The sequence below is a fragment of the Bos taurus genome, chromosome 21 (genome assembly GCF_002263795.3).
Source record: "Bos taurus isolate L1 Dominette 01449 registration number 42190680 breed Hereford chromosome 21, ARS-UCD2.0, whole genome shotgun sequence".
Classification (NCBI taxonomy): domain Eukaryota; kingdom Metazoa; phylum Chordata; class Mammalia; order Artiodactyla; family Bovidae; genus Bos; species Bos taurus.
In genome coordinates this window covers 33,912,502-33,939,390 of record NC_037348.1, presented here as the reverse complement: position 1 = coordinate 33,939,390, position 26,889 = coordinate 33,912,502, and the positions used below count along the sequence as shown (strand labels likewise).

At 46.7% G+C, this 26,889-nt stretch overlaps 1 protein-coding gene and 1 long non-coding RNA gene across 4 annotated transcripts; one reads left to right on the top strand and one right to left on the bottom strand.

Moving 5' to 3' along the window:
- Positions 1–9,314: 9,314 nt before the first annotated feature.
- CYP1A2 (cytochrome P450 family 1 subfamily A member 2) lies at positions 9,315–16,282 on the top strand. Of its 2 annotated transcripts, XM_015459269.3 has the most exons (8): positions 9,315–9,363; positions 9,999–10,098; positions 10,500–11,339; positions 12,115–12,235; positions 12,703–12,792; positions 13,062–13,185; positions 14,759–14,845; positions 15,564–16,282. In XM_015459269.3, exons 3-8 carry the CDS (start codon positions 10,509–10,511, stop codon positions 15,859–15,861), a joined length of 1,551 nt encoding a protein of 516 aa, XP_015314755.1. In that variant the 5' UTR covers positions 9,315–9,363; positions 9,999–10,098; positions 10,500–10,508; the 3' UTR covers positions 15,862–16,282. The 2 variants fall into 2 exon arrangements, with proteins under 2 accessions (XP_015314755.1, XP_010815441.1); XM_010817139.4 differs by lacking the exon at positions 9,999–10,098.
- Positions 16,283–17,017: 735 nt separating this feature from the next.
- Positions 17,018–23,457, bottom strand: LOC101903178 (uncharacterized). Of its 2 annotated transcripts, none has more exons than XR_009492161.1 (3): positions 23,311–23,457; positions 21,053–21,112; positions 17,018–17,809 (listed from the first exon to the last, which is right to left on the bottom strand). It is a non-coding gene; the product is annotated as an uncharacterized lncRNA (long non-coding RNA). The 2 variants fall into 2 exon arrangements; XR_814089.4 differs by having other exon boundaries at positions 23,321–23,457.
- Positions 23,458–26,889: the final 3,432 nt, after the last annotated feature.

The window sequence follows — 26,889 nt, the reverse complement described above, 5'->3', positions numbered from 1 at the left end:
CATTTTATTATTCGAGTTCCTTGCAAGAACAGAAACCATTCAAACTAGATCACTGAGAAGAGTTTAATAATGGGATTCTTTATAAAGGTGTGAACAGGGTATAGAGAGACTAACACAGGATATTGTGGTACCATATGACTTGTAGCAGAGAGGAGCCTTTACTGTCTTGGACCTGAAGGGGCAAGAAGAAGGATCTGTTTCTGGAATCCAGAGGGAGAGACTGTAAGTAAAGGAGAGCTACCTGACAGCAGCCGTGGCCTAGCATGGTGACTTTGCAGGGAGGGTCTGGAGAAAAAATACCCCAACTTCACTCTCCTCCCACCCTCCCATTTCATGTCAATACCTCCCATTGACAGAACCCAACAAGAAGCCAGAAGATGGGAAGCCCATTGACATAGTCCACAGAGATCAGCCTCTCAGTGTATAGAGCAGGGCGGAGAAGGGGCGGGGGTAGTGAATGTGGAGGTAAAAGAGGATTTTCAGCACAAGCTGGGTCTGCAATAATCTCATTCATCTGTTTGTTCTCTTGTCATTCTCCTCTACAAAGACAAGATCTGTCTTATTCTCTGCTGTAAGTATCCTCCTAGAACAGTGGCTGGCAACATAATTTATGCTCAAAGACTACAGTTGGACATCCACGATGTAGCAGGCACTGTACTGAAAACTGAGTGAATGAGAACACAGTTTGTCTCAAGTTGTTCATAGTCTAGAGAGAGCAAATGAAACCAAAGTGATATGGCACCGTGGTGTTTGTGCCACGAGAGAGCTATGCCCAATGGAGGAGGATCTCACCCAGAATAGGGTTCGGGACACCCTGCAGCAGGTGGACCTGGAGCTGAGTTTTGGAGGATTTGCTTTAATGGAGAGATGAGAATGTTTTGTCATGCCTGCATCATAGTACTGCAATATAAGTAATCGTTTCTAACCTGGAAGCAATTAATTTCCATGACCGTGTTTGTTGGATGGGGAAGAAGTGATTGGGAGGAGGGTAGGGCATTCCAGGCAAAGGGAACAATGCCCAGAGGCAGAAAATTAGGAGAATTCTAAGAGTTCCTTCTGACTGATGGGAAAGATGCGTGAGAGGAAGAGTGTAATGGGAAATGATGTGAAAGAAGTGAGTAGGAAATGACTCACATGCTGACCTAAGGAGTTGAGTTTGGCTTCTGAATGTCTTAAGAAATCAGTACTAAGGGATTTTACATAGGAATATGATGCTAAAAGAAGAAGAAAGGAGTATGGTGCTAGAGATAAAGAATTCACCTGTGCAGGAGATACAAGAGATGCAAACTTGATCCCTGAGTTAGGAAGACCACCTGAAGTAGGAAATGGCACCCCACTCCACCCCATCCCAGTGTTCCATGGACAGAGGAGCCTGGCGAACTACAGTCCATGGGCCCGCAAAGAGTCGGACATAACTGAGCACAGCAGCTGCTGCTGCTGCTAAGTCACTTCAGTCGTGTCTGACTCTGTGCAACCCCATAGATGGCAGCCCACTAGGCTCCTCTGTCCCTGAGATTCTCCAGGCAAGAACACTGGAGTGTGTTGCCATTTCCTTCTCCAATGCATGAAAGTGAAAAGTGAAAGGGAAGTCACTCAGTCGTGCCCGACTCTTAGTGACCCCATGGACTGCAGCCTACCAGGCTCCTCCATCCATGGGATTTTCCAGGCAAGAGTACTGGAGTGGGTTGCCATTGCCTTCTCTGCACGGATTGCACAGATGCACAATTTCAGAAAGTTCATTTGGGTAGCAGGATGTAGGCTGGGTAGTAGGGATGGGATGGGAGGAGCCTAGAACCATGCCCTCCAATACAGTACTCACTCACCACTTACACTTCAAATTGAACAGAATTAAAACTTTGTATTTCAGTTGTACCAGCCATTTCAAGTGCTCATCAGCCACATGTGGCTGGTGGCTACCCTACTGAATAGCACAAACATAGAGCATTTCCATTATCACCGAAAGTTCTACTGGAAAACACTGGCCTAGAGACAGTGAGACCAGTTAAAGACAGTGGGAACCAAAAGTGCAGGCAGGAAGTGGCACTGAGAGTCACCTCCAGGCAAAGCCGCAGTAATGGAGAGAAGGGGTGTTCAGGCAGTAGAACCTTGAGAGTTTGGTGGGAGGTGAATAAGAGAAGGAGTCTATGAGGATTCCCAGGTTTCTGGCTAGGGTGATAACCCAGAGAGAAGGTGTCTCGGCAGGGAGGTTGACAGACAGCATCCATGTGGACATGTTGAGGATGCTGGGGCCTCTGGGTGGACACATGCATCAGGTGATTAGATGTCCAAGACTGAAGCTCCCGGTCTTTATGTAATAGATTATGAGACACCCTCCCCCTTCAGCTTTAATTATTTGCCTGTGTTTCCCACAGCACCTGTGTCCACCAAGGTCTTTCCTCTCTGCCAGGTCTGGGCACAGAGATAAATGGGACTCAGCCTCTGTCTCTGAGGGGCCCATAGTCTGATTTAGGGTTTAGATTAAGTGATGATCTGGCCCCAAACTACAGCTCTTAGTGGCCAGAGCCACGTCGGAGATGAGAATGGAATGATGAGGGTCACAGAGGACTCGCCCACAAGAAGCAGGGCGAAAGGCTGCCAGTTACTGCATTCTGATCATTGGCCAGGTTGGTGAATGTGCACTAAATAAACTTGTTAGGTGACCCACAGGTGCCCATTCCCTCACCCTAACCTGAGCCCCACCCTGTGTCTCCCTAGACTCCTCTCTGGATAGTCAACTCTAAATCACCCTTCTCTCATGATAACCTCCCGATTAGCCCTCTTCCCCACCCCATGCTCACTGAACCGCTTTTCTCCCATACTCTAGTTCTGGGAAAAATTACTTAACATCTTCAGGCTTTCATTTCATCAACTGTAAAATGAAGCCAATAGCAGTACCCACCTCACAGTGTTGCTGTGAAGCTCAGATAGAGATGGCTGATGTTAAGCATAGAGCACAGAGCTTGGGGCATAGTGGGTACTCAGTAAATTTCAACTGTAAGGATTATTATTTACAAGTTCCAGAAAACCAATGCAGGAAAATGCCCAAAGTTGTTTTCACAAAGCTCTTAAACAGGTTAGCATTCTTACTTGAGAACACTAACCCTAATTCAACAGATCTTTTTCAGGATACATGCTGTGTGTCATGCCCTGAGCTAGATACTAGAGATCTGAAGAAAAGCAGAAGCTGCCCTGACCTTCAAGGAGCTCACAGTTGAAGGGGGAAACAGCATGACAGGTGCTTATTGAGGAGGGTAGCATGAGGCCTGTGGGAGGTCTGTGGGACCTCAGAGGAGGGGGTTGAACCCAGCCAGCATGGGGCAGCTGAACAGGGTATAAAATGAGGGGCAGGTATAGAATGGATAAAAAATAAGGTCCTACTGTATAGCAAAGGAAACTATACTCAATATCCTTTGATAAACAAAAATGGAGAAGAATATTTAAAAAAAAAAGTATATATATGTGCAAGCCTGGATGGGTGGGCGGGCTTGCAGGAGAATGGATACGTGTGTATATGTATGGCTGAGTCCCTTCACTGCTCACCCGAAGCTACCAGAATATTGTTAATAGGCTATATTCCAATACAAAGTAAAAAGTTCAAAGTTTGGAAAAAAGAAGGTAAATGTGTATATAATTGAATCACTTTGCTGAAATGGGACCAGAATGTGGTGGCAAACAGAGCCAGAGAGGGCGAGCAAGAGCTGCCGCTGAAGCCTTTGGGTGCCAAGCAAGGGAGTCTGGTTTTTATCCTGAAATCTATTGGGAACTTTGAGGGGTTTTAAAAAGGGAAGTAGTCAACACACACTCCAGAAAGGCTAGAGTCAAAAAGATTAAAAGCAATCCAGTAGTGGTGAGCATGAGAAGTAAATTGAACCCTCAGTCACAGCCAGTGGGAATAAAATTGGTTCAACTATTTCAGAAACTTGTTCAGTGCTAGGATCTACTAGCACAGAACTCTAGTGCAAGCCTGAGTTAGCCTAGCCTGTCATCTAGCATTTCCACTCGTAGGTCCATAGACAGCAGAAATATGTACAAAAATATGTGCGAGAGTGTTCACAACAGCAGGGCTCATCATAGCCCAATATGGAAAACAAGCCAAATGTCAATCGACAGTTGAATGGATATGGATACCTCATTGTGTATTTATATGAGGACTCATTACGTGTATTCATATTAGAACACCATACAGCAACGAGAATTACACCCAACAATAACACCCGACATCGTGGCTGAATCATCTAAAAAAGAATAAATGACAGAAGCCAGAAACCAAAGAGTACACAGTCTGCCGAATCATACACTTTAAAAATGTTTGAAATCATAAATTTCATGTTTTATATTTTACCACAGTTTTAAAAATGAAAAAATTCATGGAATTGTACAACATATAGACTGCATCTTAATGTAAACTCTGGACTTAGCTGATAATATTGTATTAATATTCATTCACCAATTGCAACAAATGTATCACACTAATGCAAGAAGTTAATAATTGAGGAAACTGGAGAAGGAGGAGGCATATTGGAGCTCTCTGTTCTTTCACCCAACTTTTCCACAAATCTAAGACTGCTATAAAAAATGAAATCTAACAGGCAACCTTGATAAATCTCAAAAATTTTATGTTGAACAAAGGTAAAACTATTCTATGATTTTAAAAATTCATAAAGTGGTTGCTTGTGGGGGTAGGCAAGGGAGCTGATTGCAAAGGGGCACAAGGAAAGTTTCTGTTGTAATGGAAACATTCTTTATTTTGCCTTATATATTGGATTGGATACATGAGTGTACCCCATATCAAAACCTCAGTGAAATGTTCACTTATCATCCTTGTATCTTACTATAGGTAAATTATACCTCAATCAAACAAAAATAACAATAAACTCAATCAACAACAACCAAAAAATGAAATTTATTAGTTTTTATAAAAATTCCATGCCAAAAAAGTACACAGCATGATTTCATTTACATGAAAAACAAAAACAGACACAGCTAATTTATGCCATTAGGAATTGGGGTCATTGTTCCCCTTGGGGAAGGAACATGGGAACGGTTTCTAGGGTGCTCCTAACATTCTGTCTTTTAATCCGAGAACTGACTACATGATTTTTGTGAAGTCTATAAAATGTTCATTGAGTTGTACAGAGTATTTGCACTTTTCTGTATCTTGTAATTCAATAACAAGTTTTAAGAAATTACTTAAAAAGATAAATCATCTCTTACGCAGTGGTGGTGGTTTAGTCACTGAGTCATGTCCGACTCTTGTGACCCCATAGACTGTAGCCCGCCAGGCTCCTCTGTCCATAGGACTTTCCAAGCAAGAATACTGGAGTGAGTTGCCATTTCCTTCTCCAGGAGATCTTCCCGACCCAGGGATCAAACCCAGGTCTCCTGCACTGCAGGCAGATTCTTTACTGCCTGAGCTACCAGGGAAGTCCAAATAATTTACGTAGAGATTCCATCCTCAGGGAGGGGAGCAGAACCCCCAGTCCTTAGATGTGGACTATGCACGTGACTTCCTTCCAAACAGCACAATATGGAGACCGAGGATGAGTGATGTTCCCGTGGAGAAATCTGGTAAACTCTGCTTCAGTCAGCTGATCACTACGAACATCAACCTTCCTGTCAGGTTGACAGTATGTACCCTTAATACGATGTGATGAAAACGGCCCTTTTCTCCTGTGGTCTTCCTACCAACAGCCCATAAGCCCAGTCTTACCTTGAGGAAAGCATCAGACAAATCCCAATAGCTGGACATTCTACCAAATATCTGTCCAGTTCTCCTGAAAAAACAATGTCTGAAAAACATTTCAACCAAGGGAAGCCTAGAGAAACAATGACTCTGTGTAACATATCTTCCTCCTTGATGAGATCTGAGAACAGGAAAGGACAAAAGGACATTAGGAAAAAAAATGAAAATCTGAATAAAGTATGACTTTAGATCATTAGAGAGAGAGAGGAAGGAAAAGACAGGAGGAGAGAGAGACAGAAATAGTCGATTTCTACTAAACCTACCCTAACCTCAAACCTCAATCATTTTATAAGAGTGAGCTAAACCCAAAGCAGATACAAAGATAAAACAGCTTTCCTTTCCTCTCAGCCACGATCCTCCAACAGGCCTTGTGCCTTTGTCAGATTCCCCAGCCTTGCCCTTTGACATCATCACAGGTTGATCTCACAGCTTTCTTGTTTTTTAGGAATTAAAAAGTCCAGTCAGTCCTAAGTAAATCAAAATGCTTCTCACGTGAAATTTCTGGTTTGTGGGAAGGGGAGAGACACACTCTCTTTCTGCACTTTCTTTCCCCACTCCCCTACCCTGGTCCCCACCATGTCCCGACTACCCCCCATCATCCCACCTCACACCCTCCTCACCCCCGACTAGGGAGAGGAAAGAGGGAGGGTGCTGGAAGATGAACCAATCTCTTTCTGTTTGGCTGGTGCTGTTTATCTTCTCTCTTAGCTCCAAATGCCCTTGTGTGTAGCAGACATTCCACTGCCAGCTTTTCATCGAGTGCCTTTTAGCCCCAACGTGTCCTCCTCATCAAACAGTTCCTAGCACAGATGCTGGACTCTGGCTGACCTCTTGCTCACCCTCAGCTTATTCTCACAAAGTACTCTCCGTAGCCTGTCACTGCTGCGGTCCCCTCCCCTCTGTAGCCAGGTCTCATCCATGCAGTTCAAGTCCAGCTCCCTTCAGCATGTCCACCCAGCCCTTAGGAGACTCACATGCTGGTAAGGTACCCTGCTTGGGCTATGCAGGCTGCCCTCTGCTACCCCTGTCATCACAGGCTGCTCTGCTCAGCCTTCGTGTCCACAAGTCTCCCCCAGATCCAGGGACACATGTCAAGCAGGTGCATGCTGTGGGCTGGGGCACAATCTCCTGAAGGTTAGCGTCCCAGCTCTAATGCACTGCTATGTGCTGCGCTTAGTCACTCAGTCGTGTCCGACTCTTTGTGACCTCATGGACTGGAGCCCGCCAGGCTTCTCTGTCCATGGGGATTCTCCAGGCAAGAATACCGGAATGGGTTGCCATGCCCTCCTCCAGGGGATCTTCCCAACCCAGGGATCGAATCCGGCTCTCCAACCCAGGTCTCCCACATGGCCAGCAGATTCTTTACCATCTAAGCCACCAGGGAAGTTATGTGACCTACAAAAAATTGTATAACTTCTTTGTGCCTCTTTTACCCCATTGTAATCTGACAATAGTATTAATTTGCACTTCACAGGATTACTGGGAATGTTTTCTAACAAATATAAAGCTTTTACAACAACACTGGGCCCATAAGCATGGAGTGCTGTAAAGCGTGTGACAGACACACAAAGGCCATAGGTTCCTCACCCCACTTCTGCCCATCTGCACTTACAGCGGAGGCATTCCCTTCCCACAGTTATCCCGCTCTTAGGGTTTGAGTCTCCTGAACTTCTTCACTTGGCTTTGTGAGCTGGGGGAGGAGAGAACCACCAGGGGACTCCTTACCAAGCAACAGCCCTCCACCTCAAGGATCCCTTTCCTACCGTAGACAATCACATACCTTCTCAGAGAGCTGACATCTGTCCTGTCTACTCTCTCCTCTCTATAGAGATAAACAGATGGTTGTATATTTTTGAAGAAAACCATTTAAAAGTAAACTGCAGAAATCATGCTGACACTTCATCCCCTAAACATTATGGTATTGAGAACTTCCCTGGCAGTCTGGTGGCGGGCCCGTGGCAAGCCAAAAACAAAATGAAACAACAAACACCACCCCCAAAAACCCTTATAATATTCGTTTCCTAAGAATGTTAATCTCCTAAGAATATTTTCTAAAATATTCCCCCACCTAATCATGATACTAGGCTTGTACCTAAGAGAATTAACATTAATTCCATAATATCATCTAATCTCCAATCCTTGTTCGTATGTCTTCAGTTGTTCCCCTAATGTCTTTTGTAGCTTTAAAAATACACTTTTTAAAATCCAGTGTCCAACATGTTTCACATACTGCATTTGGTAGTTGTGTCTCTTTAGTCTCTTTGCTCTAGAAAACGCCCCATCTTCTTTTTTTTCTTTTCTTAATGAAATCCACCACTTTGAAGATTCCAAGCTAGTTGCTGTGAAGAAGAGCCCACAGCACGAATTTTCTTCATCCACTTTTACCATCTCTCACCAAGAGGGAGGAGGCTGAGGGAGCTTCTCTTTAGAATATATGATCCTCACCATCTCTTGTTTGCAGATTAAGGACCCAGGCTGGAATTCAGAGGTGGCCAGAACATTGTTGTTCGGTTGCTAAGTCATGTCAGACGCATTGTGAACCCACAGACTGCAGCCTGCCAGGCATCCCTGTCCTTCACTGTCTCCTGGAGCTTGCTCAAACTCATGTTCATTGAGTTGGTGATGCCATCCAACCATCTCATCCTCAGTCATCCCCTTCTCCTCTGCCCTCAATCTTTCCCAGCATCAAGGTCTTTTCCAATGAGTTGGCTCTTCACATCAGGTAGCCAAAGTATTGCAGCTTCAGCTTCAGCATCAGTCTTCCAATGCATATTCAGAGTTGATTTCCTTTAGGATTGACTGGTTTGATCTCCTTGCTGTCCGAGGGACTCAAGAGTCTTCTCCATCACCACAATTCAAAAGCATCAATTCTTTGGCACTCAGCCTTCTTTATGGTCCAACTCTCACATCTGCACATGACTACTGGAAAAACAATAGCTTTGACTATATGGACCTTTGTTGGCAAAGTGATGTCTCTGCTTTTTAATATGCTGTCTAGGTTTGTCATTGCTTTTCTTCCAAGGAGCAAGCGTCTTTTAATTTCATGGCTGCAGTCACCATCTGCAGTGATTTTTGAGCCCAAGAAAATAAAATCTGCCTGTTTCCATTGTTTCCCCATCTGTTTGCCATGAAGTGATGGCCAGAACATGCCTATGCTTTATTTGGTTTCACAGGTTGTTGGAGGGGCATTACAGGAGCCTACCCTACTGACAAGCCTGGATGGAGTGCCCAGGCAGGGGCCTTCCTCCTGAGGACAATGGGAAAGTGGTCTGGACTAGCCCAGAGGGCTTTCACTCCTGGCACCCTGTCCTGCCCATGTGAGAAGGAAGCATTCCCTCCTGACTCTGGATCCTGAGAGGAGCTGGATCTTCCTCCCCAGGGACATAGCACCTATCCCCAGAAGAGCTGCCCCTGGGCCCTGGGAGGTAGGTGGAGCTGGGTTTTGTGGCCCAAGGCCAAGAGCTAATCCTTTCAACTTTTTTCGGCCACTCTGCTATCAGGTGACCAGGACAGCAGGGCCAATCTGAAAGGGGTGCTGTTTATAAAAGTCCCTCATCTGGGGCCAGAAGCTCTGGATCAGCCCCCACAATCCTGCTGACCTCCAGCACCTGCCTCTACAGGTACCTTTCTCGGGCCCCTTTCTTAGCCCTTGGGATCCCCTGATATATATCCGGGGAACCACTCGAGATAGAGGGATGCAGGGACCCTGGGTTAGGTGTAGGAAGCCTGAGTTCTAGTTCTTGCCACCCAGTTCCAGACTTCAGTTTCCCCAATGTTAAATGAGAAGCTTAGACTGGGCCTTGTCTAGGGACCCTTAGTGTGACAAGTGGAGAGGTGGGTAGGGCTCCCCACCTGGCAGGAGGATAGCCCTGGCCTGGCTGAAGCGCAGCCTCAGCCTTCAAGACTGTGGGAGGAGGATTTCCCTGGTGGTCCAGTGGTTAAGAATCCTCCTTGCAATGCAGGGGACGAAGGTTCAATCCCTGGTCGGGGAGCTAAGCTCCCATACGCTACAGAGCAATAAGTCCACACACTGCAACCAAGACCCAAGGCAGCCAAATAAATAAACATTTAAAAGCGATGAGAGATGTGAGAGACTTCCCTGGTTGTCCAGGGGTTAGGACTCTGCATTTCCGCTCCAGGGGGCACAGTTCAATCCCTAGTCTGGGAACTGAGATTCCCACATAGTGAGCTGCACAGCCAAAAGAAAAAAGACTGGGAGAATGAGGATTTGTCCTCTCTTTTGGGTCTTAATAAGGAATGGCCTAGGGAAGACAGCATCAAAAGCCATTTGCATGAGCCCTGGGACCTTGGTCTCATCAGTGTTGCGAAGAGGGGAGCAGCTCCCTGTTCCCAAGGTATGAGGAGGTATCAGCAGGAAGGGTCCCCAGGCAGGTTCCCTTTGGCACAATGCCCAGCATACACCCTGCACTGGGGTTCGCAAGAGTGCTCCCCCGTTTTGAAGTGATCACACCGGCCTCAGAATTGGAAACAGGTGATGGGCAGAGGGGAGGGCCAGGGCTGGGAGTTCAGACACTCACGTTGGGAAGCTCAGGGCTCCTTTCCAGGCTTCAGATTCTGTGATGCACCATGGATGAGGTCCTGGGATGCAGAACCTACGTAATTTACTGGATGTAACTCAGTCTTTCTCAATCTGTCTGGCTGGGAACCAAGGAAAGAATGTGAGCAAGTGCTTATTGACTGAATAAACAAGTGAATGAATGGCTCCATCTCGCCCCTCCTTCCTCTTCCCCTGCAGTAGGTACAGATGGCATTGTCCCAACTCAGTCCCTTCTCAGCCATGGAGCTTCTCCTGGCCTCTGCCATCTTCTGCCTGGTATTCTGGGTGGTCAGGACCTGGCGGCCTCGGGTCCCTCAAGGCCTGAAGAGTCCACCGGAGCCCTGGGGCTGGCCTCTGCTTGGGCACATGCTGACGTTGGGGAAGAACCCGCACGTGGTCCTGTCGCAGCTGAGCCAGCGCTATGGGGACGTGCTGCAGATCCGCATTGGCTGCACACCCGTGCTGGTGCTCAGCGGCCTGGACACCGTCCGGCAGGCCCTCGTGCGGCAGGGCGATGATTTCAAGGGCCGGCCCGACCTCTACAGCTTCACCTTGGTCACTGATGGCCAGAGCATGACCTTCAACCCAGACTCTGGACCAGTGTGGGCTGCCCGGCGACGCCTGGCCCAGAATGCTCTCAACACCTTCTCTGTGGCCTCAGACCCATCTTCCTCCTCCTCCTGCTACCTGGAGGATCATGTGAGCAAGGAGGCTGAGGCCCTCCTGGGCAAGTTCCAGGAGCTGATGTCAGGGCCTGGGCGCTTCGACCCCTATGGCCATGTGGTGGCATCAGTGGCCAACGTCATCGGTGCCATGTGCTTCGGGCAGCACTTCCCCCAGAGCAGTAAGGAGATGCTCAGTCTGGTGGAGAGCAGCCATGATTTCGTGGAATCCGCCAGCTCCGGGAATCCTGTGGACTTCTTCCCTATCCTTAAATACCTGCCCAACCCGGCTCTGCAAAGGTTCAAGAGCTTCAACCAGAGGTTCCTGCAGTTCGTGCGGAAAACGGTCCAGGAGCACTACCAGGACTTTGACAAGGTAAGCCCAGGGTGCAGGTGGTATGAGGGTACCTAGAGTCTGGGTGTGGCCCCACTCGCCCAGCACCAAGGCACCCACACAGCTGGGGTGTGGCCAAGGCCCAGGAAGTCTCTGGGACACCTCGGACCAGCTGTGTGACCTGGAGCCAGTGCCTCTCCCTCTCTGGCCTCAGTTTCCTCAGGCCTACAGCATCCTTCTCAGGGCTGCTCAAAGCCCCAGAGAGGTAACCCCGTGGATGGGGCCCTGGCAGAGCCCGCAATGTGGGGTGCTGTTATTAGGAGAAGGCTTTTGTTTTACAGGAACCTGAACCCTGACAGAGGCTAATTCCCAGCTCACGTGTCACTTTGCTTCCCTGTACTCACACCAACCTCCTCCTGTGAAATTGGACCCCTGGAGTTATTGAGAGGAAGGGTCAATGGAGTATGAAATGATACTTTAAGCCCTACCTAGGGCTGCTACTGAGCTTCCCAGGTGGTGCTAGTGGTAAAGAACCCTCCTGCCAAGGCAGGAGACGTGAGCTCAATCCCTGGGTCTGGAAGATCCCCTGGAGGAGGGCATGGCAACCCACTCCAGTATTCTTGTCTGGAGAATCCCATGGACAGAGGAGCCTGGTAGGCTACAGTCCGTACATGACTGAAGCGACAGCACACAGCTGCTGCTGTGAGCTCAACTTCCTGCCCAGAGGCCAGCAGCTGGGGCCAGAAAGGATGGGACAAGGGGCTCCAGCCTTCCACCCCAGGAGTGCTGGGGTGACCCTAAACTTATGCCCCCTCAGAACAGCATCCAGGACATCATAGGCGCCCTGTTCAAGCACAGTGAGGATAACTCCCGAGCCAGCAGTCGCCTCATCTCCCAGGAGAAGACTGTCAACCTTGTCAACGACCTCTTTGCGGCTGGTAGGAGCCAGACTCTTGCCCCTCCATCCCTCAGTGCCTGATGCTCACCCCACAGCCCTGCCCAGCCCTGGGGTCCATCAGATAACCCATCAACCACAAGTCAGGTGGTACAGGACGCAGAGACCAGGCCCAGGCTCAAGGTTTGAGCCCCAGAGGCACCACCAACTCCCGGTGAAAACCCAGCCAAGTCCCTCTCCTCCTCTGGGTCAGTTTCCCCATCTAAACAATAAAGGCTTCTTTAGTCTATAAGTCCAGGCCCTTGTAATCCCAGCAGCTAAACTTAAAAGCAGTTACTCAAGTTTGTGCAGAGGAGACTCTGCCTCAGCCCTTAGAAAAGTCAAGGTGAGGATCTTCGGGGAAGGAAGCAGAGAAAGACAGTGCTTAATACATACTTGGTGGGTGCTTGGTAAATACTGCCTTCTCATTCTTGTCTTCCTTTCTTCCTCACCATGCTCCATGTTGTCCAGGGTTTGACACCATCACAACAGCCATCTCCTGGAGCCTTATGTACCTTGTGACAAATCCTAAGATACAGAGAAAGATCCAGGAGGAGCTGGGTATGTGGTGTCCCCCAGCCCTCTGGTGGAGGGAAGCCTTGGGGTCCAAGGTCATCTGTACAATCTACATACAGCTGTTATGTGTCTACTAAGCCCTGGGTATGCGGTGGTGCCCATCCTTGCCTAGAAGATACTGGAGGGTCACTGGGTCTCAGACCTGTAAACTTGCATAGTACCACGTAGGGTGATGCCTGGTATGAACAGGGATGCAGATGCCATGGAGCAGGGGAGACAGCCCCTAAGCCTTGTGTGTCCTCTGTGCTCTGTAGACAGAGTGGTTGGCAGGGCACGGCGGCCCCGGCTCTCCGACAGACCCCAGCTGCCCTATTTGGAGTCCTTCATCCTGGAGACCTTCCGACACTCCTCCTTCGTCCCCTTCACCATCCCACACAGGTGAGGCCTGCTTCTTCTGCCCTCGCATCCCTGAAGTCTTTGCCCTCTTTTCCCTCCTGCTTCTCAGCCCTGGCCTTGGCATCTCCTTCCTGGCTATGACACCAGATTCCTCCCAGACCTTGGCTTCTACTCTGCCCCAATCCAGTCCAAACATGATCAAAGTACCCAGCTCTCAGAAAACCAAACTCTGACCTCAGCTCTCATTCACCTCCACTCACATTCCCTCCTTCAAGTATGCTCAACCCAGCCAGGCTGGCCTAACCACCCCTCACGAACATGAACCGGCCAGCCTCCAATTTTGCTTGTGCTGGAGCTTCTGCTTGGAATACCTTCTACCTCTTCTCCGGCTACCAGAATCCTATCTTATCCTATTCTAACACAAACTTCCCATCCCCTAGAAGCCTTTCTTGACTCATCCAGCTGGCATAACCTCAGTCTGATATTTTGTAAGATTTAGAGCCATTTGTGCTATAGGATTAGGTCCTGGGACGTTAAGAATGTCAAGAGAGTTAGCAAGCACTTACTTCAGTCCATATGTTGGTCTAGTTATTCCCAGAGGAAGAGGCCTAACTCCTCAGCCAGACTGGGAACTCCCCAGGACTGGCCCAGACTCCCTGCTATTTATTTAGCTCCGGAGAATGGCCAAGGGTAGAGTTGGCTACAGACAAAAGTTTAATAAACCTTTGTTGAAGAGCAGGACCTGAGAAAGGGGAAGAACCGTTTCAACCCTTCTTTGCTCCTGATATTCCCTCCTAGTATACAGTGGGGAGACCACGGTGGGCAGGCTGATGGAGTAGGGTGGAGGTAGGCGCAGGAACCTCCTAAGGTGGGGGAGGGGGCCTTCATCCTGGAGACCTTCCTACCCTCCTCCTTTGTCCCCTTCACCACCCGCACAGGTAAGGACTGCGTGTTCTGCCCTCCCACTCCTGTAGTCCTTGCCATGTTTTGTCCCCTACTTCTGGAGAGAGAAATTAGGAGTTTGGGATTAACGTATATACAACTATTATGTATAAAATAGATAATAACAACAAGGATATACTACATAGCACATGGAGGCATATTCAATATCTTCTAATAACCTACCATGGAAAAGAATCTGAAAAAGAATACGTGTATATCAATTTACAATGTTGTATTAGTTTTGGATGTGATTTGTTTCAGCAAAGTTTCAGCAAACTTTGAAACAAACTAATTTGTTTCAATTAGTTTCAGCAAGGTGATCCAGTTTTACAGATAAAATTAGGAGTTTGGGATTCAGTTTTACAGATAAATTGAATCACTTTGCTGTATATCGGAAACTAACACAACATTGTAAATTAGCTATATGTCAATTTTTGGACTTCCTCAGTGATCCAGGGGTTAAGACTCTGCCTTCCAGTGCAGGGGATGTGGGCTCAACCCCTGGTTGGGGAGATAAAGTTCCACATGCCACAGGCATGGGACCAAAAAAAAGTTTTTAAAAGATGCCAATAATTATATGTCCATTTTTTTAATGGTTAAAAAAGAAACCCTTCCAGAGACACACCTCAATTTTCCAGCCCCTGAAACTGACAGAGCCCTCTTCCCTCCTTAGCACAACAAGGGATACGACACTGAATGGCTTCTTCATACCCAAGGAACGCTGTGTCTTCATAAACCAGTGGCAGGTCAACCATGACCCGTGAGTACACATCCCCCACTGGAAAATGTGTGATGTTCAGCAGTCAGGAAAGCCGTTCGGCCCCCTAGGAACTGGTTACACAATAAAGGAATGCTGCCTCGATGGCTAGTTAGCCTGCTCTAAGGCGTAAAATGTAGGTCCATGTTTCTCACTCTAGTGCATTGACTAGGAAGTTGGTTATAGATTATGGTGCTCTGTACCCCAGCGTTCTGCATCGGGTGGTAAGGTGGAGTACCTCAGGTGATTCTGATGTGAATAACTTAGGGACTTCTTTGGATAATCCCATCTTAGTCTCCCACTTTAGTCGATAAGTAGAAGAATCATATAATTTACCATCCAAACTAGGGCCCTTCTGAGTGTAAAAAAAGATGCTATCGATAATTACTACAAAACCATAAGCATAAACGAGGATGGACTGTTGGTCCCCTTTGTATATTGAGTAGGATAGAGATGGACAGATGTTCCTTCTTTGAACTTCTTTTAAAGTATGATTTCTTTAAAATAGCAAGTTACTATTAAAAAGCACTATTTCCAAGGCTGGTGATTTTAGAGAGAGCTATGTAAAGAAACAAGCATCAGAAAACAGTTTGGCTCCTTTCTCCACTCTCCTTTCATTGCTCTATCAGATCTATTCTAACACAGAAGTCCCCCCCACCAGGCCTTTCCCCTGAAGGGTCTCCCCAACCCAGAGATTCCACTTCCTCTGTTCATCTTGCAGGAAGCTGTGGGGGGACCCATCTGTGTTCCGGCCAGAGAGATTCCTCACGTCTGATGGCACCACCATTGATAAGACGGCAAGCGAGAAAGTGTTACTCTTCGGCATGGGCAAGCGCCGGTGCATAGGGGAGGTCATGGCCAGGTGGGAGGTCTTCCTCTTCCTGGCCATCTTGCTGCAGCGGCTGGAGTTCAGCGTGCCACCAGGTGTGAAAGTGGACCTAACCCCCACCTATGGGCTGACCATGAAGCATGCCCGCTGTGAGCACATGCAGGCACGGCTGCGCTTCCCCATCAAGTGAAGAAGTTGCTGGCGTTCTGAGGCAGAGGGAAGGGAAGGGTGGGGGGTCACTGAGGAACCTTGTTTCTTTTCCTTTCTTTCTTTTTAATTAACAGCTATATATACCATACAATTGTAGGCCAACTATACTTCAAAAAATAAACAACCTCATAGAAACAGAGATTAGATTTGTGGTTACAGTGGGGGAGGGAAAATTTGAATGAAGGTGGTCAAAAGGCACAAATTTCCAGTTATAAGGTAAATAAGTACTAGAAATGTGATATATAATGTGATTGATATAATTAACACTACTGTACATTATATATGAAAGTTGTTAGGAGTAAATCCTAAAAGTTCTCATCACAAGAAATAATTTTTTCTATTTCCTTAATTTTGTATCTATTCAAGATGATAGATGTTCAGTAAACTTATTGTGATAATCATTTCATGATGCTTATAAGTCCATCATTATGCTGTACACCTTAAACTTACAGAACGCTATACATCAGTCATGTCTCAACAAAACTAAAAAAAGAAAGGGGCAGAAGACACAGATAGACAGTTCTCTGAAGAAGATATGCAAAGGGACAAGTACATGAAAAAATACTCAACATTATTAGTTATTGCATGCATGTGTCCAATTCTGTGTGACCACAAGGACTGCAGCCTGCCAGGCTCCTCAGTCCATGTGATTCTCCAGGCAAGAATCCTGGGGTGAGTTGCCATGCCCTCCTCCAGGGGACCTTCTCAATCCAGAGACCAAACCCATGTCTTTTATGTCTAACCTGCATTGGCAGGTGGGTTCTTTACCACTAGCGCCACCTGGGAAGCCCTATTAGTTATTAGGGAAATGCAAATCAAAAACACAACGAGGTACCATTTCACACCTACTAGAACGGCTATTGGAGAAGGCAATGGCACCCCACTCCAGTACTCTTGCCTGGAAAATCCCATGGATGGAGGAGCCTGGTAGGTTGTAGTCCATGGGGTCGCTAAGAGTAGGATACGACTGAGCGACTTCCCTTTCACTTTTCACTTTCATGCATTGGAGAAGGAAATGGCAACCCACTCCAGTGTTCTTGCCTGGAGAATCTCAGGGACGGGGGAGCCTGGTGGGCTTCCGTCTATGTGGTCTCACAGAGTCAGACACAACTGAAGCGACTTAGCAGCAGCAGCAGCAGCAGCAGAATGGCTACAATAAAAATTAAAAACTAGACTGTTATTTGGGAATCCCCTGGCAATCTGCTAGTTAGGATTCCATGCTTACACTGCACAGGGCCCAGATTCTATCACTGGTCAGGGAACTAAGATTGTGCAAGCTGTGCAGTGTGGGGAAAAAAAAAAAAAACTAACCTATGATCATATGATCACCTCAATAGATGCAGAAAAAGCATTTAATAAAATTCAACATCCATTTTTGATATTTAAAAAACTCAACAAAGTAGATATAGAGGGAATGTACCTCACATAATAAAGGCCATATATGATAAGCTCACTGTTAACATCATACTCAATGGTGAAAGCTAAAAGCATTCTTCTAAGATCATGAACAAGACAAGGATGCCCACTCTCACTACTTTTATTGAACATAGTGTTGGAAGTCCTTCCCAGACCATTTAGACAAGAAAAATAAATTAAAAAGCATCCAAATTGAAAAGGAAGAAGTAAAACTGTCCTATTTGCAGATGACATGATATTACATTTAGAAAACCCTAAAGACTCCACTAAAAAATTACTAGAAATTATAAACAAATTCAGTAAAGTTTCAGAATTCAAAATCAATATGCAAATATCTGTGGCATTTCTATACACTGATAGTGAACTATTGGAAAGAGAAATTAAGAAAGCAATCCCACTTACAATTGCTTCAAAAAGAATAAAATATCTACAGATAAATTTAACTAAGGAGGTAAAAGAAACCCACTTAAAACCGGACTTCTTCCCAATGGCTCAGCAGGTAAAGCATCCACCTGCAATGCAAAAGACATAGGAGTCAAGAGTTTGTTAAGCCACTCCAGTATTCTTGCCTGAAAAATCCCATGGACAGGAGCCTGCTGGGCTATAGTCCATGGGGTCACAAAGAATCAGACACGACTGAGCAACCAAACACACATGCAAGCACACTGAAAACAATAAGATACTGGTGAGAGAAAGTGAAGAAGAAACAAATAAATGGAAAGATATTCTGTGCTAATGGATTGGAAGAATTAATATTCTAAAATGTCCATACTTTTCAAAGCAATCTACAGATTCAAGACAATCCCTATCAGAATTCCAATGGCATTTTAAACAGATACATAACAAACAATCCTAAAATTGGCATAGAAGCATAAAAAAAGATCCCAAATAACCAAAACAACTTTGAGAAGAAAGAATACGGTTGGATGCATCATAATCTCTGATTTCAAACTGTATTACAAAGGTATAGTCATCGAAACAGTATGGTATTGGCCTAAAAACAGACACAATAGAACAGAACAGAGAGCCCAGAAATAAATCTATGCATACATGGTCAATCAATTTTTGACAAAGGAGTCAAAAATATCCAATGGGGATAGGGTGGTCTCTTCAACAACCAGTGTTGGGAAACAGGACAGTCAAATGCAAATGAATAAAATTGGATTGCTATCTTACACCACACACAAAAATTAATTCAAAAGGGATCAAAGATATATCCATAAGACCTGAAACCATAAAACTAGAAGGAAACATAAGTGGTAAGCTCCTTGATATTAGTCTTGGTGGTGATTTTTTGGGTTTGAAACCAAAGGCAGTGGGAACAAAAGCAAAAATAAACAAACAGGACTACACCAAACTAAAAAACTTCTTCATGGTAAAGGAAACCATCAACAAAACAAAAAGGCCGACTGACAGAATAAGAGGTGTATGCTAAGTTGTTTGAGTCATGTCTGACTCTTTGTGACCCCATGGACCATAACCTGCCATGGGATTCTCCAGGCAATAATACTGGAGTGGGTTGCCACGACCTCCTCCAGGGGATCTTCCAGCCCCATGAATCTGTAATTATATACATTATATATATTAATTATCCATATATTATATAATTAAAATTTGCAACAATATGAATCAATCTTGAGGGCATTATGCTAAATGAAATAATCCAGACAGAGAAAGCCAAATAACATATGAACTCACTTATATGAGAAATCTAAAAATAAACACAAAGTCCCAATACCCCAAACAAACAAACAAAAAAAACAAGCTCACGTATCTAGAGAACAAATTGGTCATAGCCAGAGGTAGGGGTGGGGACAGGGGTTTCATAATGGGTGAAGGATGTTAAAAAGTACAAACTTCCAGCCATAAAGTAAGTAATGGGAATGGAATGTATAGTATTGTAACTTTAGTTAACAATAGTATTTTGAATATTTGAAAGATGCTAAGAGAGTAAATCTTAAAAGTAATTATCACAAGAAAAAAATTGTAACTATGTGTGGTGACTTATGTTAACTAGATTTGTGTGGTGATCATTTTGCAATATATACAAATAGTGAATCATTATGTTTTATATCTGATACTATAATAATGTTATATCAATTATATCACAATTTAAAAAATGGACATTAACATGTTGGTGGGGACCTGGAAAAACTGTAACCTTTGTGCATTACAAGGATGAATATAAAATGATACAATCCCCGTGGAAAATGGTTAGGCAGTTCCTCAAAAAGTTAAGCATATAATTACCATGTGACCCAACAAGTCTAAGGTATTTATATAAAAGAACTGAAAACAGGTGTTTGAACAAAAACTTGCATAGAAATGTCCAGAGCAGCATTATTCTCAATAGTTAAAAGGTGGAAACAACCCAAGTGTCCAACAACAGGTGTGCGGATAAATAAAATGTGGCATCAACATATAATGGAATGGTATTCAGCCATGAAAAAGGAATGGCATTCTACAATATGTGTAAACTTTGAAAACATTATGCTAAGTGGAATAAGCCTGGTACAAAAGGACACATATTATATGATTCCACTTACGTGAGGTATCTGCTGCTGCTGCTGCTGCTGCTAAGTCACTTGAGTCATGTCCGACTCTGTGCGACCCCATAGACGGCAGCCACCAGGCTCCGCCATCCCTGGGATTCTCCAGGCAAGAACACTGGAGTGAGTTGCCATTTCCTTCTCCAATGCATGAAAGTGAAAAGTGAAAGTGAAGTCGCTCAGTCATGTCTGACTCTTAGCGACCCCATGGACTGCAGCCCACCAGGCTCCTCCGTCCATGGGATTTTCCAAGCAAGAGTACTGGAGTGGGGTGCCATTGCCTTCTCCGACGTGAGGTATCTAGATTAGGCAAATTTATAGAGAAAGAATTTTAGAGGTCACCAAGGGCTGGGGAAGGGGTTGGGAAGGGAAGAATGGAGAGTTACTGTTTAACAACTGCAGAGTTTCTGTTTGGGATGATGAAAAATTCTAGAAATGAATAGTAGTAATAGTTGCATCGTGAATATACTTAATGCCACTGATTGACACACAAATAGTTAAAATGGTAAATTTTGTTGTGCATATTTTACTACGGTTTTAAAGGCAAGTAAAACATAATAAAGTATTGTGTTCAATAAAAGGAAACAAGGATAAAAGCCATGAAAAGACACGGAGGAACTTTAAACACATATTGCTAACTGAAAGAAGCCAATCTGAAAAGGTTACCATTGTTATGAATCCAACTATATGACATTCTGAAAAAAGTAAAACAATGGAGACAGTAGCAGATTAGTGGTTGCCACAAGTTCAAGGATAAGAAGGTGGCCGGGAGGAGGGGGAGATGAACAGGAGGAGCACAGAGCGGTTTTAGGGCAGTGAAACGATTCTGTCAGTGCCATAACGGTGGGTACACGGCATTTGTCTTGACCCAAAGAAAGTACAACTTTGTTGTAAACTATGTACAACATAGTTGTAAACTGTTGTAAACTATGGATTTTAGTTACTAGAAATGTATCAATACTGATTCACTAATTGTAAAATGATTACGATTATTGCAAGTAATACAAGATGTTAGTAACAGGGGAAACTGGGAGCAGGGAAGGCAGGTACACGGGCACTCTCAGTACTTTAAAACTGTTCCAAAAATGGCCTATCAATTAAGAACACAAAAGGCAAGTAGTCCAACAAAAATATTGCAAAAACATTAGGGAACAAAGGCCCAGGCTGTCCCCTGTCTTCATGGGGCCCTGGGGGAGGCGCACTCACCATGCTCATATCTGTAGTTCCAGAGCCCTCTCTTCCCATCCGATGCGCCAGTGTTTCCACCTGCAAAATGGAGGCAGAGAGCAGAATTACTTCCATCTTATAAGAGCACTCTCTTCTAAGTGCATACTAAGTTTTCTTTGGTCTTCACAAAATGAGAGACCTATGCACTATGTTTTTTTTTTTTTTTTTAATGTTTATTTATCTGGCTGCACCAGGTCTTAATTTCGGTATGCAAGATCTTTAGCTGTGGCATTCCAGATCTAGTTCCCTGACCAAGGATGGAACCCTGGGCCCCCTGCATTGGAAGTTTGGAGTCTTAGCCACTGGACCATCGGGGAAGTTCCTGTTCATTATGTTTCATATGTATGAACAAGGCCCTTCACACACACACACACACACAAAAATGGATACAGAAAAACAGAACTTGAGGATGCTAAGACTTGGTCTTCATCTCTTCCCACACACATCTGAACTGACCACCTGCCTCCTTATTGCCCCTCCAGCCCAAGGCTCTTTCCAAGGACACATCTTTATACTTGAGAGACCGACTGGGTATAGTGTGACTCCCTTGGCGGGTTAGGGAAAATGATGGAAGAATTCTCAGGGAGGGTCCTAGGAGGTAGAAGAGAATGACAGAGAAGAATGGCTGTGCCCACACAGCTATCCTGAAATAGCTTCATCCACATGGACAGTCGAGTGAGTTCTGCAAAGTGAATCCTCTTTTCCTATTGCCTCTTATCCCTGTATTAGAGATGTATTCTGTAGGAAAAATAGCCACTAAATAGTTCAAATTGAAAATTTAGTAAGAAGATGGCTCAGATGGTGACCAGTCCCTAGGTGTCCTAGGAGGTCCTAGGAGGGACTTTACTGACTTTTGATCCTGCCAGCACCCCTTTCCAACTAGCCCATATACTTGACTGCTGGACCTCACTTCCTACCGCTTCTGAGCGATAACCACAAGGACTAACGAGCTAAGCTGCAATGCCACCTTTGGCCAACAGGACCGCTACTACCTAATACGCGCCATCTGCACTCTTGCTGACACGTTCCTTCAGTTAATTTTTGCCTTCTTTGTTTCTAATCAAGATTCAGCCTTATATGTCCTACAAATTGCAGTTCTCTGAGATGAGATGACCCACTCCAGTGTTCTTGCTTGAAGAATCCCAGGGACGGGCGAGCCTGGTGGGCTGCTGTCTATGGGGTAGCGCGGAGTTGGACATGACTGAAGCGACTTAGCAGCAGCAGCAGCAGCAGAGATGAGATGAAAACAAGCCAGACCTCATTTCCAAAGTGTTCATGCAGTGGCTGAATTGCCCCAACCTTCTGGAAATAATCATGGCTGTCTGCGGTTTTGAAGAAAATAATATAAGAGTAAAATCAGGACTTCGCTGGTGGTCCTGTGGTAAAGAATCTGCCTGCCAATGCAGGGGACACGGGTTTGATCCCTGGTGTGGGAAGATCTCACATGCTGCTGGGCAATAAGCCTGTGCACCACAACTACAAAGCCCGCGTGCCTCGAGCCCATGCTCCGCCGCAAGAGAAGCCACCACAGTCAGGAGCCCATGCGCTGCAACTACAGACTAACCCCCACTCGCCGCAACTAGAGAAAGCCTGCACACGGAAATGAAGTCCCAGCACAGCCACAGATAAATAAATTAATTAATTTAAAAAAAGAAAAAGAACAAACCCAGCCAGATTCTCTGTTAAAGTCCTGGAGGAAGAAAGCACCTCACTTGAGCTCCACTTGTCTGTTTCCAGGCCTGTCCTCACACCCAAAGCAAACTCCTCAAGGAAACCTCTGAGGAAAGCCAGCTCACCTGTCAGACGAAGGAGGCATAGCTCTGCCCCAGGGAATTGTGGTCCGAGGGAGAGGACAGTCCTATCCTGGGAACCTGAGACCCGTTCCTGCATGTCGCAAGCTGAGGAAGGAGACAGCAGCCCTACCGGGGGGCTCCAGTCTGAGGGGGAAATGAGCCTGCTCTGCAAGGCCCAGTCTAATAATTGGGCTGCAGCCCAGGCCTGGGAATCTCAAGAAACACCTCCCTGTCTGAGCAAGGAGATGGGCCCTTGCTCTGGGAGCTCCAGTCTGTCAGGGACATGGTCCTATCCTTCTGGAGCCTCTAACTACTGGAAAACTCCACTAAGGCACCCTATCGGCACACGTTCAGTTCAGTCTCTCAGTTGTGTCTGACTCTTTGTGACCCCATGGACTGCAGCACACCAGGCCTCCCTGTCCATCCCCAGTTCCCAGAGTTTACCGAAACTCACGTCCATTGAGTCGATGATACCATCCAACCATCTCATCCTCTGTTGTCCCCTTGTAAAGACCCCCAACAAGCAACAAACAGACACTACCATACTTTGCCCATCCAAGACTCAGTCAAGGCCCAGCGGCGGTCACCCTAGGTCACTGCCCTGGCTGGCTCCCTGTGGTCAGAAGTTGGCCTGAGCTTCTCACGCACACCTGGCCAATCTTTAACTCACTTGGGCTGACTTAGGGTTCCCTTCGTGCCAGGGCCAAAGGAGCAGAAATGGGACGTGGAGACTTTGCCCCCCATGCACCTTCTGCCTCCCACAGCAGGCTGGAGGCAGACTGAAACAGTTCTGTCCTGTCCCTTTCTGGGCAGGCCCTGGACATACATCATCCCAGGTTGTTCTCACAAAAACCTCAGAAGGCAGATACTGTGACCACCCCTTTAGAGATAAGGAACACAAGGCTCAGAATTGGTGGGGGAGGGACTCAAGGCTGGGTCTATTCCCCTGCCTCACCTCCGTAGCCAGGACTGTCTGGCTAGAACAGGGCAGCTCAGAAATGCAATACGATCATTGAACCGTGTGAAGAGTTGGAGAGAAAACTGGGCTGGAGGATTAGGAGCCCTGAACTCAGGTTTTAGGTGTGGTAAATTTGGGCAAGTCCCTCCCTTTCACTGGGCCTCTGATCCCCCATCCTCAGCCAGCTCTGAGGTCTTACCATAAACCAAGATCAGGCCACTGGCAATGATCCCTGGTCTGCTATGGGCAACATCCCACGAGAATCTGGCAAACTGCGGGGTGCAGGGCACTGGGGAAGGGTAATTTGGCAAAGATGAAATGGGGGGGAGACCCTATACTGGGAAAAGCCCTGGGCTGGGAATTTCATGTCAGCCTAACAGGGGAAATTAAGTGATTTTTCAAAGTCTCCTATCTTGTCCAGTTCAGACTCTCAACTCCTTTTATCAGAGGCATCCACCCCTAAGTAGCACTTTCCTTTACATAACTCAGTTCATGGGACTTCCCTGGTGGTCCAGTGGCTAAGTCTCCTCGCTGTCAATGCAGAGGGGCCAGGTTCCATGCCTGGTCAGAGAACTAGATCCCATATGCTGCAACTAACCATTCACATGCCTCAACTAAAGAGTCCTCGTGCCACAGTGAAGATCAAGGATCTCAAGTGCTGCAACTTAGACCTGGTGCCGCCAAATAAAACTTTTTTTTTTTTTTAATTAAAAAACAACCCCTCAGTTCAGGTTCTTGAGAGAGGAGTTTGATTGAACCACCCATTTGTCAGTCAGCGTTGGGTCCCCTCAGAACAGAATCTACCTTTGGTCCAAATAGTCACAGCACACCTGCCGCCTTGGCAGGTGGACCCTGCAAACCAGGCCCAGGAAAGACAGTGGCGTAGAAAAAAGCTAGCAGAGCCACGTAAGAGACCCCGTTTGTCATCTTCTCCTGCCCTGCCCACTCCTCCCCATGCCTTTAGTGCAAAGCAATCTTACCCTCACCCTCAGTACTCCCTGAGACTCCAAAAGGCTGGGTTTCTTGGCAAATTGTAAAAAAAAAACACATCACTATTCTTTTTTTTTTTTTTTTTTTACTGTGGTGTAGTTAATAAAACTGGAGTAGGAAATAGCAACCCGCTCCAGTATTCTTGCCTGGAAAATTCCATGGACAGAGGAGCCTGGCAGGCTACAGTCTGTTTGGTCACAAAGAGCTGGACACAACTGAGCTCACACACAACCAGTTAGTAAAACATAACTATTCTTATTGTTGGCCCAGCTCAATCCTTCTCTGAAAAGGAGTGTGACACTGAGGTGGGTGGTCCTTCCTGGTTCCTCCTTCTCCTCAGGGTGACCTCTGCCCAGGATCCCCTTGGTCCCTATGCAAATGAACCCAGTCACTAGGAAACCCTCCCACCCCAGATCTGCCCAGATTAGTCTTAGTCCAAAGGCAACTTGCTGCCCAAGAAAAGATGTTCCAACTGACAGAGAAATCTGAGGAGGGAGCAGATGTCTGAAAGAAGGGTGGCGAGTGCACCATCTGGGTGGGGGAAACCAGAGGCTGGATTTTCGTACTGCAAACTTTATGTAGTTCAAAGAGTCAATCCCTGAGTCAGCCCTCCACCTTAACCCTGGCATTGGCTCCTCTCTATGAGAGGGGGCTGCCACCAGAGGTCATTCCTCCACCCTGAGCTGAGTTCTCCATCCCTTAATGATACCCTCTTTCAAAATGTGCTCCCCAAGACCCTGCACTCTGGTTACCCCTCGACCCATAACGTAACACCTGATTCACAAGATGCCCCTGAAATTGGGGACATAATTCAAGGATCTGTAGCTGTAGCAGCAACTCTTAGGCTGTGCAGGGGAGGGGATATTTTTGACTGGGGAGCCTGCCTAACGTGGTGCTAGAAGTAAAGAACCCACCTGCCATCGCGGGAGACATAAGAAATGTGGGTTCAATCCCTGGGTCAGGAAGATCCCCTGGAGGAGGGCATGGCAACCTACTCCAGTATTCTTGCCTGGAAAATCCCATGGACAGAGGAGCCTGGGGGGTTACAGTCCATAGGGTTGCACAGAGTTGGACATGACTGAATCAACTTAGCACGCAGCGCACCTGCCCAATGCACCTAACCCTCACTAAGGGGGGAGGCAGCCTCTGGTCTCCCTTGAGGCCACCTGTACTCTCCCTTTAGGTCCTGTGTGCCAGCGACGTTTCTAGTATTAGAAACATGGTGATACTCAATATGCTTCCCCAGGTCAACCCTTCGCCTCTGCACCCTCCCACTCCTCCTGGACAGGTAATTAATAAGAGTCTGATCTCCAGCAAGGCCTGGGAAAGGGCGAGGGGATAAGGCAGGAGGCTGGCTCACAGAAAGAAATCTAAATCTCAGCTCCCCCACACACCCTGGGCCAGTTGCATAACCTTCCCAGGTCTATATTTTCTCAACTTGCAACTGGAGATAATAATCCTACCCCACAGGGCTGGGGAGGAGATGGAGTGTGTAATACGTCAGGTATTAAGTCAGTGCTCCACACATACATGCACACACACACCAGGAATACTGGGAAAGTCTCAGGCAGGACTGAACTCAGGATCTGGATGTGGCTTGAGCAGCTGTGTGTATCCCAGGCCCCATATGAGCGAGCCAGCATTCCTGGGACCCCGCACCCTCTCAGAGGTCTTGCCAGGGCCTGGGTTCAGCCTACTTCCTTCCACTGCTCCCCCCACCCAGCAGCTGGGGAGGGATAGGGGTGCTGGCGTGCCAGGGAACAATGGGCCCCCAACCCCTTCCGGCCCATTGCGTGAGAAGGAGCTGCGGGAAGGAAACTCACCTCCCAGTGGGACTGGCCTCCTCCGCCTTGATGTCTGCCCTAGGGAGGGCTGGAGACCCCCCATGCTGCTCAAGGAGGGGGGGCACCTGTGTACTCCAGGCCTCTCACTCTCAGTACATTCTGTTCCTGCACCTGGACTGGCCACCCCTACCCCCTTTCAGAGGCATTCCTGCCCCCCTCCCCAGGGGCTGGGCTGGGTCCTCCTGCAGGAGTCTACGGCCCTGTTCTCATTCATCTCTGTGGCCGCAGTGT